This window comes from Cherax quadricarinatus, chromosome 74, assembly GCF_038502225.1.
Source record: "Cherax quadricarinatus isolate ZL_2023a chromosome 74, ASM3850222v1, whole genome shotgun sequence".
Classification (NCBI taxonomy): domain Eukaryota; kingdom Metazoa; phylum Arthropoda; class Malacostraca; order Decapoda; family Parastacidae; genus Cherax; species Cherax quadricarinatus.
The window spans coordinates 16,793,049-16,809,600 of NC_091365.1; the positions used below are offsets into that span (position 1 = coordinate 16,793,049).

The 16,552-nt window shown below is 42.9% G+C and overlaps 1 protein-coding gene across 1 annotated transcript in view; it reads left to right on the forward strand.

Moving 5' to 3' along the window:
• LOC128705678 (putative inorganic phosphate cotransporter) overlaps nucleotides 1-16,192 on the forward strand; it is a gene marked incomplete at its 3' end in the record, with an annotated part of 106,043 nt that extends 89,851 nt beyond the window's left edge. Inside the window, 2 exon segments of the mRNA XM_070100808.1 lie at nucleotides 4,638-4,770; nucleotides 15,951-16,192. Of these exon segments, the coding sequence (XP_069956909.1) occupies nucleotides 4,638-4,770; nucleotides 15,951-16,192 (375 nt within the window).
• Between the last annotated feature and the right edge of the window lie 360 nt (nucleotides 16,193-16,552).

Sequence of the window (16,552 nt, forward strand, 5' to 3'; positions counted from 1 at the left end):
TTTTGTGGGTGAGGGGCTTGGACTTCCAGCAAGCGTGCATGAGCGTGTTAGATAGGAGTGAATGGAGACGAATGATATTTGGGACCTGACGATCTGTTGGAGTGTGAGCAGGGTAATATTTAGTGAAGGGATTCAGGGAAACCGGTTATTTTCATATAGTCGGACTTGAGTCCTGGAAATGGGAAGTACAATGCCTGCACTTTAAAGGAGGGGTTTGGGATATTGGCAGTTTGGAGGGATATGTTGTGTATCTCTATACGTATATGCTTCTAAACTGTTATATTCTGAGCACCTCTGCAAAAGCAGTGATAATGTGTGAGTGTGGTGAAAGTGTTGAATGATGATGAAAGTATTTTCTTTTTGGGGATTTTCTTTCTTTTTTGTGGGTCACCCTGCCTCGGTGGGAGACGACCGACTTGTTGAAAAAAAAAAAAAAAAAAAAAAAAAAAAAATATATATATATATATATATACAGTGGACCCCCGGTTAACGATATTTTTTCACTCCAGAAGTATGTTCAGGTGCCAGTACTGACCGAATTTGTTCCCATAAGAAATATTGTGAAGTAGATTAGTCCATTTCAGACCCCCAAACATACACGTACAAACGCACTTACATAAATACACTTACATAATTGGTCACATTCAGAGGTAATCGTTATGCTGGGGTCCACTGTATATATATATATATATATATATATATATAGTATATATATATATATATATATATATATATATATATATATATATATATATATATATATATATATATATATATATATATATATATACACAGTGGACCCTTAACCAGCGATGGCATCGATTAACGATAAATCTGACTAGCGATACATTTTAACGCAAAAATTTTGCCTCAACTGGCGCTTAAAAACCCGACCAGCGCTATTCGGTCCATACGAGACGCGTCCACTTTGGCCTGAGCGCACTTCACTTGTCCCTTGGGTGCCAATGTTTACAAGCCAGCCAGCCACCGTGGTCGCTTCCAAACATACAACAACTGGAACATTTCATATTATCACAGCCTTTGTAGTGATTGCACCTGCAAAATAAGTCACCATGGGCCCCAAGAAAGCTTCTAGTGCCAACCCTACAGCAAAAAGGGTGAGAATTACTATGGAGATGAAGAAAGAGATCATTGCTAAGTATGAAAGTGGAGTGAGTGTCTCTGAGCTTGTCAGGTTGTATAATAAACCCCAATCAACCATCGCTACTATTGTGGGTAAGAAAACGGCAATCAAGGAAGCTGTTCTTGCCAAAGGTGCAGCTGCTGCTGCACCACAGTCAGCTGTTGTTGTTGCTGCACCACCATCAGCTGTATTACTCGAAGATGTGGAGAGAGTGTTGTTGGTGTGGCTTAACGTGAAACAATTACCGAGAAACGATTAACCCCGGAGGGTTAGCCACCCAGGATAACCCAAGAAAGTCAGTGCATCATCGAGGACTGTCTAACTTATTTCCATTGGGGTCCTTAATTTTGTCCCCCAGGATGCGATCCACAACAGTTGACTAACACCCAGGTGAACAGGAAAAAATGCCTGGAACTAGTGCTCATATTGGTGAGGTTAGTGGGGAGGATGTGGAAGAGTTGGTGGAGGAGGACAATGAAGAACAAACCACTGATGAGCTGCTAGATCATCTTCAACAGTAAGAGGCCACACCTGAGGAAACTGCTTCGGAGGAGGGGAGAGAGAAATTGAAGAAGTTGCCTACTTCAAAGATTAAGGAAATGTGTGCAATGTGGCTTAAAGTGCAAATCTTCATGGATGAAAATCACCCTCACACATCTATTGCAAGCCGTGCTGGTGACTATTACACTGACAATGTTGTGAAACACTTTAGGATGAAGGAACGAGAGGTACAGGCCTCTATGGACAGATATGTTGTGCGACAGAAGTCCAGTGACTCTGAAGCTGGTCCTAGCGGCATTAAAAGAACAAGGGAAGTAACCCCAGAAAAAAGACTTGCTACCTCAAGTGCTAATGGAAGGGGATTCCCCTTCTAAACACTACAAGATCAACGGTCTCCCCTCCTCCCATCCCATCAATCATCACCAGATCTTCAATAAAGGTAAGTGTCATGTAACTGTGCATGTCTTCTTCAGTTTGTGTGTATTAAAATTAATATTTCATGTGGTAAAAATTTTTTTTTTCAATACTTTGGGGTGTCTTGCACGGATTAATTTGATTTCCATTATTTCTTATGGGGAAAATTAACTTGACTAACGATTATTTCGATTAACGATGAGCTCTCAGGAACGGATTAATATCGCTGTTTGAGGGTCCACTGTATACACACACACACACACACACACATACATATACATATACATATACATACACATACACACCTACCATCCGACTTACGACCTGCTTGACTTACGACCACTAGACTTATGACTGTGTTTTTTATGCCAAATTTCTGGGAAATAAACAACTATTTGTGTTGTACACAGTGTTTATCCTAAACCTTACAGTATAAAATACAGTACTAACAGCATAAAAAGTAAAGTAAAACATGAAATACCAATTGTAATAAAGTTGGTAGAATTACCGACAATGTGTAATGGCTTGATAAAGCTCCTGGAGAGCGAAACGTTGCCACAATAAATGTCACATTAGTTGCACTTGTGTCCTTTTACTTTACATGAAATACCAAAATAAAACAATAAAATAAAGTCATTACAAAAATGTTTTGTTGATATTCAGTAGTAAAGTTCGACTTACGACCATTTTGACTTACGACCGGTTTCTCGGAACCGAACTCGGTCGTAAGTCGGATGGTAGGTGTATATATAATATTAATATTATTAGCACACTGGCCGATGTATGTATGTATGTATGTATATATATATATATATATATATATATATATATATATATATATATATATATATATATATATATATATATGTATATATGTATGTGTGTGTGTGTGTGTGTGTGTATATGTTGTGCCGAATAGGTAAAATTTTTCAATTAGCAAGAACTCATTTAAAATTAAGTCCTTTCTAAAAAAAAATTCTTATACGTTTAAAGATATATTTTTTCATTTATGTTAATGTAAAAATTAATAATTTTGTACGAAAAGAACCTTAGAAAACTTACCTAGCCTTATTATAACAAGCGCAATTTAATTTAGCCTAATCAACTAAATATATTTTAGATAAGTTTACAATGATTTGATAATAAACAAACACAATGAAATATATGTTTTTCGTTAGTTTCAGAATGATTTTTGCGAAATTATTGGATACTCAAATTTTCGCTTGCCTTATTTGGCAAAAATAGCATTGCTATATAAGCCAAAATTACAAGGTTTACCTATTTGGCATGACATATATATAACAGTCCTAGAGAGACCCTGAAAGAACATGAACATTATAGTGAACTTAAACAAGGGAACTAGTAAAAATAGATAACACATGATCAACAACACTGGACTATGGTACAGTGGAAATTTTCACATTTACCATGTGTGGCAGGTGTGTGGGCAGGGCAGTAACATAGGCAAGGGCCACACAAGACAATGGTTGGAGCAACACTGGCTTCCTGGCGATCTGGGGTTGCTTAACGATGTACTGGCTTGTTTCTAACCCAAAACTCTGGCAGATACAAGGCAACACAGGCTGGCTTTAGTTGGGTTAATTGCTAGGTAAGGTAACAAATATCATATTACTAAAGTACACACATCCAAGAATCCAGAAACAATGCTCCAACACTTGTAAATATGTGCACCCTGGATATAAGGCAGCTATCAGCTAATTACTAAGCACCAGGGAAGCAGTAACCAGCCAGTGCGAGCGGATAAACACGGCGTGGTTCACAACATCCTGAGAAGTGACTCACGAAATCGTAATGACATGATCGCAAGCAAACCACGGAACGGGTGGGTCTTGAACCCATGGCGAGTGAATCCTAAAACTGACAGTCCAATGCACTTGCCATGGGTGGTAGTCTCCTCACTAATTCCCATAAAAATATCAGATTGGGCTATCGCTGGCTAACAATTGTTATGCCATCCTGTGGGCGTATTTTTAATGCTTGGTTATGATTATAATAATAATGAGGGCATATCGTAGTTTTACCCAGATATCGGTGTAAAGGGATATACAACCTCAGTTCTGCCGAGGTAGAATGGTAGAAGGAAGCTGGAGCCATACACACCCAGGTCAGACTAGTGTCTCATGTGAATTGCCTAGGCCGCAGGCCTGGGTAATGTCTTAGGCAACATCTTGGGTTTGTGTCAACCTACTGCACATGAACCATAGGTGTCCTAGGGAGTGGTATATCTGTTACACATAGCATACCATCACAAAGGCCTCACAAAGATACTACACAGGCATTACAAATGTACCCTGAGCAACATTACTTGCAATTCAAAAACTAAAATGCATGGATACTTATCCTAGACGATGGAAGATGTATAAGTTACCTGACACCTGCGGCTTTTGTGGAAGTATTAGTAAACAGAGATACCTAAGCAATAGCTGACTATTGCTTGCATTTTTATAGGGACCCCAAAGGAAATAAGCCACTTCCTAGTTTTCCTGGGTTATTCTGAGTTATCAGTCCTCAAGGAGTTAATTATTGGGGAAAAATCTCATGATTGTTTTGTTTGTAGAATGCTGTGCTGAGCGGGCTGCCATACCTGGGTATGTGGATCTTCAGCTTAGTGGTGAGTGTGACGGGGGACACACTACGCCAGAAGGGCATCCTCTCCACCCAGACTCTCAGGAAGGTCGCCAACACCATTGGTAAGACTTATGTGTGTCTCTCCTCAGAACTTTAGCCCTTTCACACTCAGTGGTGTTCTTCCTCACATTTCTCCAGCCGGTTCACACCGAGCATACCATATATCTATCTATCTATCTATCTATCTATCTATCTATCTATCTCTCTCTCTCTCTCTCTCTCTCTCTCTCTCTCTCTCTCTCTCTCTCTCTCTCTCTCTCTCTCTCTCTCTCTCTCTCTCTCTCTCTCTCTCTCTCTCTCTCTCTCTCTCTCTATATATATATATATATATATATATATATATATATATATATATATATATATCTCACACACACACACACACACACACACACACACACACACACACACAACGCATGGGTCCGTGGGTGCAGACGTGGGCACACAAGGCTCCGAGAATCCTAGTGTTTTTAAGGCTGCAGTGACTGCTAACAGTAATCAGTGGTAGTGACATCGTCAGTGAGCAATAATACGAGTGATAGCTAAAGTTATTAGTTAGAAAAAGTCGTGAGAAAGCCTGAAATTATCCATTATCCAAAATTATCCAAACGTTTTGGTCTACTAGGCAGCGGTAGGCCTGAAGCAGTGACGTCACGACAAGTTGTGTGCCATTATACATATAAAGTGAAGTGTATATAATGTGAAGTGTATAATATCATAAGTGAAAAGTGAAATAGCGTGAGGAACGAGGGATGTATGAGCACATGTGGTTATAATCATCACGGATGAAGGATCTCCAAAATAGAGATTTAGGCTACGTACGACGACTACGTCATCAGCATCTGGCAACTTGGCATGACCGTTGCCAGCGCAAGTATCACCTATATTGTGGTTTGCATGTCGCAGGCTTGGCTTGGCTTGGCCTTACATCGCTGTTAGATACTGGTCACTCACTCCTGCAAGCTATTACAGTAGTTATTAGTAGTAAGAATACTTAGGAAGCTAGGAAGTCCTCTCTAAACGTGAACAAGGAATAGGATAATAACAGCAATAATTGATACTTAAATCCAGAAAGGACAATAAGCGAAGAGTGTAGCATTTCTAGGAAAGACAGAACAGAGAGGTATAACGGATCTACCCCCCCTAACCATCCCTCCCTCACACACACACCCAAGGGCAGTCACTTATTGAAGCTTTAGACCCTAGTAGCAATTATCGCTTTTTATAACCCAGAATTACTGTATGTATTAACAGTATCTCCCCGCATACCTCCCCCCGCCACACACACACATATACACACACACACACACACATATACACACACACACACACACACACACACACACACTGTAAGTACGTGCCGATCAAGCCCCAGGAGGTTGGGGGTCAAGTCACAAGAAGTTGTGGGCAGAAAGGACCACTGAGACTACACTACAACCCACAAGCCACCTACCTTTCAGTACATAATAAACCCACACATAATTCCACACAAGATTACACACACACACACATATCCAGACTCACACATACACTCCCCCCCCCTCACCACCGACAACTCACTTCTTCCCCTGATCCCTCCCCTCCCTCGTTCACCCTCCCCTGCCCCGTTCACCCAGACCCTCCCGACCCCTCCCCACTCTTCTCCCACATACCCACAGTTCCTCCACTACCTCCCCTCCCACACTCTGACATACACACTACTAACCTAACATACAGAACTACATAGGTTTCCCACTCTGAGGCAATCAGGATAAAACAAAAATGGGTTGTCACAGAGCAACAAGAAAAACCAAGGGACAGGAGGAGGAAGCTGCAAAGGAAGATTGGGCAGCAGAGCTCATAAAAAGAGATCATGAATGGGAAAAGAAACTACAAGAACTTAGCATGAGAATGGAAGAGAAGATAGATATGGAAAGCAGGAAGTGGGAGCTGCATATCAAAGCAGCAGAGGCTAGGATACAGAGTTTAGAAGAGGAACTGAAAAATCTGAAACAGCCTAAAGAACTAAAGAACATTTTGGGATTGACAACAGAGACTGCTACCTCAGCCACAAATAAGGGGACTGTAGGGAAAGAAGGGGCACAACTGCATGGGGAGGCTCTATCAGAGGAGACTGTAGTAAATGAAAGAGCTAAGCTTTATGTGCAGGCCCTAACAGACAACAACAGAGCCCAAGGAAAGCCGAGAAGGGAAAATGACAGGCCACTGAGCCCAAGTACATTAGCCAGTGAAACTGAAGAAAGGAAAGCTGCAGTGCAGGAAACCAAATTAAATGAGGGGATACACAGGGATAAGCAGTGGGAGAATGAAAGGGTGAGGTCAGTCTTTGTGTATGGGCTCCAGGAAGCTGAAGGGGAAACATATGAAGCAAGAAAACAAGGGGAAAAAAAAGCAATTGAAAGCATCATGAAAGCAATAGGAGAAGACGACATGACCCAGCTGGAAAATTTTCGGAGAATAGGGGGGTTTGTAATAAAAAGAACCCGGCTAGTGAAAGTAACCTTCAAGGCAGAAGCGACTCGGACCAGGATCCTGCAGGAGAAAGCACGATTAAGGGACATGCCGGCATACAGGAAGGTGTATCTCGACCGCGACAGATCACAAGAAGAAAGGCAGAAACTGAGAGAGATGTTACAAAGGCGAAAGGAGGAAAGAGAGGGGATGGAGAAGACAGACAGGAGATCCCAGACCCAGGAAGAAGATCAAATACAGCCTCCCTCACAACTTCCTATAGAAGCCTCCCAACCAGGTCAAACCCAGTGCAACCAAACACTCTAAATCAAAACACCCATGCCACATCCAATGCCCCCACCCACTACATTACAAACTCCACCTCTACAGCAACAACCCATAGTTCCTTACCAGGTCTCCCACTTCCCCAACCCCAATATACCTCACAGACCACAGTCTTAGAAAAGAAGTTGAAGGTGTGGTATACAAATGCAGATGGAATAACAAACAAGTATGAGGAGTGGCACGAAAGAATCAAAAAGATATCCTCAGACATAATAGCACTCACAGAAACAAAACTCACCAGAATAATAACAGATTCAATCTTTCCATCCGGATACCAAATCCTCAGGAAAGACAGAGGGAGGAGAGGGGGAGGAGGAGTTGCACTGTTCATTAAAAACCAGTGGGATTTTGAGAAAATGGAAGGAATGGATGGCATGGGCGAAAGGGACTACTTAGTAGGAACAATCCAGTCTGAGGGACATAAGGTGATAATTGCAGTAATGTACAACCCACCACAGAACTGCAGGAGGCCAAGAGAAGAATATGATGAGAGCAGCAGAGCAATGATCGACACACTAGCCGAGGTGGCCAGGAGAGCACACATGGGAGGAGCAAAGTTACTAGTTATGGGTGATTTCAATCACAAGGAGATTGACTGGGAAAACCTGGAGCCCCATGGGTGTCCCGAAACATGGAGAGCCAAGATGATGGATGTGGTACTGGAAAACCTCATGCGTCAACATGTTAGAGACACTACCAGAGAGAGAGGAGAGGATGAACTAGCAAGACTGGACCTTGTATTCACCATGAGTAGTTCGGACATCGAGGGTATCATGTATGAAAGGCCTCTGGGAGCTAGTGATCATGTGGTTCTGTGCTTCGACTACATAGTTGAGCTCCAAGTGGAGAGAGTAGCAGGAATAGGCTGGGAAAAACCAAACTACAAAAGGGGGAATTACTTAGGCATGAGGAACTTCCTTCAAGACATTCAGTGGGAGAGGGAACTGACAGGAAAACCAGTACAAGAAATGATGGACTATGTAGCAACAAAATGCAAGGAGGCAGAGGAGAGGTTTGTTCCCAAGGGAAACAGAAATAATGGGAAGAACAGAACGAGTCCTTGGTTCACCCAAAGGTGTAGGGAGGCAAAAACTAGGTGTAGTAGAGAATGGAAAAGGTACAGAAGACAGAGAACTCAGGAAAATAAAGAAATCAGCCGAAGAGCCAGAAACGAATATGCACAGATAAGAAGGGAGGCTCAGAGACGATATGAAAATGACATAGCATCAAAAGTAAAGACTGACCCGAAGCTGTTGTACAGCCACATCAGGAGGAAAACAACAGTCAAGGACCAGGTAATCAGACTGAGGAAGGGTGATGGGGAATTCACAAGAAACGACCAAGAGGTATGTCAGGAGCTCAACACAAGATTTAAAGAGGTATTTACAGTGGAACCCAGTAGGACTCCAGGAAATCAGAACAGGGGGGCACACCCACAAGTGCTGGATGAGGTACATATAACCAAGGAGGAGGTGAAGAAGCTGCTATGCGAACTTGACACCTCAAAGGCGGTGGGACCAGACAACATCTCTCCATGGGTCCTTAAAGAGGGAGCAGAGATATTGTGTGAGCCATTAACAAAGATCTTCAACACATCACTTGAAACTGGGCAACTCCCTGAGGTATGGAAAATGGCAAATTAGTCCCAATTTTTAAAAAGGGAGACAGACACGAGGCACTAAACTACAGACCTGTATCACTAACGTGTATAGTATGCAAGGTCATAAGAACATAAGAACATAAGAATGTAGGAACACTGCAGAAGGCCTACTGGCCCATACGAGGCAGGTCCTTATCAAAACGACATCTACCTAAAGCTACTCAAGAAGCAACTCCCGCACCCCCCAACACCAATCAAACCCAGCCCCTCCCACTCATATATTTGTCCAGTCTCTTCTTAAAGCTACCCAAGGTCCTAGCCTCTATCACCCCACTGGACTGATGAAGCCACTGTGTGGCGAAACGTTTCCTCAATAAAGATACCCAAGAGTTGCACATGTGTCTAATCTATCAACATGTCGGTTCTCTGAACCATTCATCTACAAATTTTAGACTGTAAAGTAAAAGGACACAAGTGCAACTAATGTAACATTTATTGTGGCAACGTTTCGCTCTCCAGGAGCTTTATCAAGTCATGGAGAAGATCATCAGGAGGAGAGTGGTGGGGCACCTGGAAAGAAACAAGTGTATAATTGACAACCAGCACGGTATCAGGGAAGGAAAATCCTGTGTCACAAACCTACTAGAGTTTTATGACAAGGTGACAGAAGTAAGACAAGAGAGAGAGGGGTGGATCGACTGCATATTTTTGGACTGCAAGAAGGCCTTCGACACAGTTCCTCACAAGAGGTTACTGCAAAAGCTAGAGGATCAGGCACACATAACAGGAAAGGCACTGCAATGGATCAGAGAATACCTGTCAGGGAGGCAACAACGAGTCATGGTACGCGACGAGGTGTCAGAGTGGGCGCCTGTGACAAGCGGGGTTCCACAGGGGTCAGTCCTAGGACCTGTGCTGTTCTTGGTATATGTGAACGACATAACGGAAGGGATAGACTCAGAAGTGTCCTTGTTTGCAGATGATGCGAAGTTAATGAGAAGAATCACATCGGATGAGGATCAGACAGGACTACAAAGAGACCTGGACAGGCTACAAGCCTAGTCCAGCAACTGGCTCCTTGAATTTAACCCTGCCAAATGCAAAGTCATGAAGATTGGGGAAGGGCAGAGAAGACCACAGACACAATATAGTTTAGATGGCCAAAGACTGCAAACCTCACTCAAGGAAAAATATCTGGGGGTGAGTATAACACCAAGCATATCTCCTGAGGCGCACATCAATCAGATAACTGCTGCAGCATACGGGCGCCTGGCAAACCTACGGATAGCGTTCCGATACCTCAGTAAGGATTCGTTTAAGACTCTGTATACCATTTATGTCAGGCCCATACTGGAGTATGCAGCACCAGTTTGGAATCCACACCTAGTCAAGCACGTCAAGAAATTAGAGAAAGTGCAAAGGTTTGCAACAAGACTAGTCCCAGAGCTACGGGGATTGTCCTACAAAGAAAGGTTGAGGGAAATCGGCCTGACGACACTGGAGGACAGGAGGGTCAGGGGAGACATGATAACGACATATAAAATACTGCGCGGAATAGACAAGGTGGACAAAGATGGGATGTTCCAGAGAAGGGACACAGACACAAGAGGTCACAATTGGAAGTTGAAGACTCAGATGAATCAAAGGGATGTTAGGAAGTATTTCTTCAGTCATAGAGTAGTCAGGTCGTGGAATAGCCTAGAAAGTGACGTAGTGGAGGCGGGAACCATGCATAGTTTTAAGGCGAGGTATGATAGAGCTTATGGGGCAGGGAGAGAGAGGACCTGGTAGCAATCAGCGAAGAGGCGGGGCCAGGAGCTGTGACTCGACCCCTGCAACCACAAATAGGTGAGTACACACACACACACACACAACAAGTCATGGTACGCGACGAGGTGTCAGAGTGGGCGCCTGTGACAAGCGGGGTTCCACAGGGGTCAGTCCTAGGACCTGTGCTGTTCTTGGTATACGTGAACGACATAACGGAAGGGATAGACTCAGAAGTGTCCTTGTTTGCAGATGATGTGAAGTTAATGAGAAGAATCGAATCGAACGAGGATCAGGCAGGACTACAAAGAGACCTGGACAGGCTACAAGCCTGGTCCAGCAACTGGCTCCTTGAATTTAACCCTGCCAAATGCAAAGTCATGAAGATTGGAGAAGGGCAAAGAAGACCGCAGACACAATATAGTTTAGATGGCCAAAGACTGCAAACCTCACTCAAGGAAAAAGATCTGGGGGTGAGTATAACACCGAGCATATCTCCTGAGGCGCACATCAATCAGATAACTGCTGCAGCATACGGGCGCCTGGCAAACCTACGGATAGCATTCCGATACCTCAGTAAGGATTCGTTTAAGACTCTATACCATCTACATCAGGCCCATACTGGAGTATGCAGCACCAGTTTGGAATCCACACCTAGTCAAGCACGTCAAGAAATTAGAGAAGGTGCAAAGGTTTGCAACAAGACTAGTCCCAGAGCTACGGGGATTGTCCTATGAAGAAAGGTTGAGGGAAATCGGCCTGACGACACTGGAGGCCAGGAGGGTCAGGGGAGACATGATAACGACATATAAAATACTGCACAGAATAGACGAGGTGGACAAAGACGGGATGTTCCAGAGATGGGACACAGACACAAGAGGTCACAATTGGAAGTTGAAGACTCAGATGAATCAAAGGGATGTTAGGAAGTATTTCTTCAGTCATAGAGTAGTCAGGCCATGGAATAGCCTAGAAAGTGATGTGGTGGAGGCAGGAACCATACATAGTTTTAAGGCGAGGTATGATAGAGCTCATGGGGCAGGGAGAGAGAGGACCTAGTAGCAATCAGCGAAGAGGCGGGGCCAGGAGCTGTGACTCGACCCCTCCAACCACAAATAGGTGAGTACAAATAGGTGAGTACACACACACGCGCGCGCGAGCACCTGGCAAACCTGAGAATAGCGTTCCGATACCTTAGTGAGGAATCGTTCAAGACACTGTACACCGTGGACGTCAGGCCCATACTGGAGTATGCAGCACCTGTTTAGAACCCACACTTGATGAAGCACGTCAAGAAATTAGAGAAAGTGCAAAGGTTTGTGACAAGGTTAGCTCCAGAGCTAAGGGGAATATCCTACAAGGAAAGGTTAAGGGAAATCGGCCTGGTGATACTGGAGGACAGGAGGGTTAGGGAAGACATGATAACGACATACAAAAAAATACTGTGTGGAATAGACAAGGTGGACAGAGACAGGATGTCCCACAGAGAGGACACAGAAACAAGGGGTCACATTGGAAGTTGAAGACCCAGATGAGTCAAAGGGATGTTAGGAAGTATTTCTTCAGTCATAGAGTAGTCAGGAAGTGTAATAGCCTAGCAAGTGAGGTAGTGGAGGCAGGAACCATACATAGCTTTAAGATGAGGTATGATAAAGCTCATGGAGCAGGGAGAGGACCTAGTAGCACTCATTGAAGAGGTGGGGCCAGGAGCTGCATCTCGACCCCTGCAACCACAATTAGGTGAGTAGAATTAGGTGAATACACACACACACAAGGAAGTGCTAAGTTATACACAAGTGCTAAGTTATACACAGAAGCCATAACAGACCACGTCAGTGTCCACAAAAAGCTAAGAAAGGAAAATGGCAGACCACTGGGCACAGGGACAACAGATAAAGAGATTGAAAAAAGGAAAGCTGCAATAGAGGCAGGGGATACAAAGGGAACTGCAGTTGGAGAATGAAAAGGTGAGGTCAGTCTTTGTTTATGGGCTTCAGGAAGTTCAAGGGAAAACTTACGAAGCAAGAAGTCAGGGGAAGAAAAAAGCTACTGAAAGTATCATGAAAACAATAGGAGAGGATGACATGACCCAGCTGACAAATGTTCTGAGAATAGGGGGGTTTGCAAGAGGAAGAAACCAGCTGATCAAAGAGATTTTCAAGGGAGAATTGGCATGAAATAGGTTCCTGCAGGAGAAAGCATGACTAAGAGACATATCAGCGTACTGGAGGGTGTACCTCGACCATGACAGAGCACGAGAAGAAAGACAAAAACTGAAAGAGAAGGTACAAAGATGCAAGGAGGAAAGAGAGACAAAGATGGAGATTGGCAGGAGAACCCAGACTCAGGAGGAGGAACAAATACAGCCTCCCTCAGAATCACCCAATGCACCCAAACCCCAATGCACCCAAACAATCTAACCCACAACCCACACACTGTACCCACTGCCCCCACCCCCCTCAACACAAACTCCACCTCCACAGCTACTCTCCATAGTTCCTTGCCGGGTCTCCCTCTTCCCCAACCCCAACATACCCTCCAGACCATAGTTTTAGAAAAGAAGTTGAAGGTTTGGTATATGGTAATCAGAGAAATTTTTCATCGCTTAAACAAACTTTACCATATATGCTGTATGAACTAGTTCTACCCAATGCTCGAAAGACTGCTCAGGCTGCGAATCAGAAAACTGAGGCACGAGCGACACATATTTCCGAACACAGATATTGTCATTAATAATAAGCCGAAACAGTCTTGTCTCCTTTCTATCAAAATCCTCCTTGGCGAATCCACGCTGCTCGCAGGTGTGTTTGAGACTGAGTGTAGCCAACTCAAGTGCTAACGAAGCTGACTAGCTGACTGACCCCCAGACAAACTTGATTCACCACCCATTTCCGCAGGTAGACAGTTGTCCTCTTGTTTCGAAGTGTATCCTTCATCCCCCCATTATGAAGAATTTGAAGCGGGGGTCAGTGATTGATAGGTCACATAGCTATAGGACAATTTTGGAATGACACATTGTACGAGTTAGGCCTTAACTTGTTGCGGATAAGCTGTGCAGCAGTAAGAGTGCGCTGATACTCTGCACCAATAGAACAAGCAATTCGCCAGCAATACTGTAGTGATAGTCTGGGACCAAGGTTTTGGAGGGTATACTCAGTCACCAAATGCCTAACACACGTTGGTTGTATAGCCTACCATTACTATAACAAAAGGCCATTTTTTGCAACACCCGCAACACAACTAGCTTGTAGCCGCAGCATGCAACAACTGCAGGTTTGCAATGCAACAATGTAGGCAGGCTCGTAGAGACAGTGCAGTGGACAGTGACTTTAGGAGAGGCACCCCAATGAATATATGTAACATACAGGAAGTCCTTACTTAACGTCGTTTCGTTCAACGTCGTTTCGCCATATTGAAACGATGTTGAAAATATGGAAAGACTTCAATGTCTAGATGGAGGACATGCGTTGGCGTAACTCTTCATGTTCGCTAATGGCCATACAAATGAAAGCTTGAAGTTTATTTGAAGATGTAAAGAAAAAGCAAAGTCGTGGTTGGTTTGAACATTTTAAGAAACATTTAAAACTGCATAACATACAAATAACGGGCGAGTCTGTAAGTGCAGACAGAGAATCACGCAGTTGCTTACCCAGCTTTACTGTTGGTATTCGGCTGTTTGTATTCGGTTTTTATGATATGTAACGTGTTTCTTATATAATTCTGAAAAACATGTGATACCCAAAACAATAAAAATGTCAATAAAAGAGAAAATAGCACCCCAGAGGGATATATTCCATAGCGATGGCGTCTACAGTACTACTGCCCTCCCTCTCAGCTCTTCCTTGCCGTAGGAACTTTTGTTTATATCAGTTAGATTATGGTAAAATCGGTTTCGTTATACGTCATTTCGCTTAGTCACAGCTTCCAAGAACCTATCCACAACGTTAAGTGAGGACTTCCTGTATGCGTCACATGCCACATTTGGTAAATATCAGGTAAATAAAATAATTGATTTTTTCTTCAATAATGCTATTTCTCATTTCTATGTCTATTCAATTTTATGCCTATCTAAAATTTTACTCTTGCATTTATGATTGTAACTAATAAGCCATGTCTTCTTATGTACCTGCATCAGTTTGTTTATTTTGAGGTCTAACAATGTCTGTTTCTTGCAAACTGATTCTACTGTTCCATTGTGATACTGATGATTGACTTACCATTTCCTCATTTAACTTTATTATTTCTATGTTATGTCATGTTTGCTCGCTGATTTAATATACTACAATTTTTGTTATTAAATATTCTGCTAATTTTCTATGATGTACTAATGCAATCATTGAGAAGGTGAAGTTCTATCCCCCCAACCTTCAGAGAGAATGACGAGGATGTTCAGTAACTGTAATAAAAAATTTGTCGAGAATATATATAGAGTATATATTCTCGAGAATATATATAGAGTATATATTCACGAGAATATATATAGAGTACACAATGGATTGAGAAAACCTGGTTTTTGTCTAATGGCCATTGATAACAAATAAAAGCTAGTTTTTTAATCACTCTTCCTCTTTTTATCTCTTTATTCCTCCTTTATCTATAATCTGTTACTTTTATATAACATTTTTCTCTTGCTCAGTATGTCCAAAGGCACAGTCCTTTAATTTTGCCCTCCTACCTTTTCTTCCTAAATGTTATTTTTGTATAGATGATGCAAGCGTCTACTCTTTAACTTCTTTAACTTCTTTTTCTATTCCATTCTTTCTATTGCCCCTAACTTGATTGCGGCACACTGGTGGCAGCTGGTGGGATTGTTATTTTTCCTTTTTTTTTTCCACTGATTCCCAAGTTAGCTCTGATACACATGTAGGAACAGCTGTGCTGTATTATCCCTCTGTCCACCTCTCCTGCAGCATATGTTGGATAACCCTGTGCCTATTTCTCCTACAACACACGTAGGACCTGTTTTATATTATCCCTCTATCTAATACAGCACATTTAGGACCTACTGTTTTATATTATTCCTCCGTCTACTACAACACACACACAGGATCTGCTATGTTATCTCTCCATCTACTCCTACAGGACATCTAGGACCAGCTGTGTGTTTAGTGTGCCTCAGTTTCGTGGAGTGTGACCGAAGTGCAACCATCGCTCTGTTCGTCATAGCACTCACTCTACAAGGCGGCATCTACACAGGATATGTGGTCAACCACATGGACATTGCACCCAATTTTGCTGGTACACTCTACGGCATCACCAATACCGCCGCCACAGTTCCAGCCATCCTCGCCCCCATGGCTGTAGGGGTACTCACTAACAACCAGGTTGGTGAGACGAGGCTTCGTTATAAGTAATTCCATTATAATGTTTAGTTGGTTGTTGGTTATCCCCAAAGGAAATCTACAAGAGAATGCCTAAAATTTTTTCTTCCTCCAACTTTTCTGTTATATTTCGGTCATAACTCGAGAATGCCTAATCGAATTGCCTCCAATTTTTCAACATTGGTGTAGAGTAACGAGGCAAAAATTCTTGGAACAGTTGGCATGTTCACTTGCTCTCTGGCAGAAGTTATTGAACTCATTCCCAGCATCCTGGAATATCTTGGATAACTTCAGACCCCTCATTGGCATATTCAAATGTTCAAAATTGTTGCCTAAAAAAGTCTACGACAGTGGAGGGTGAAA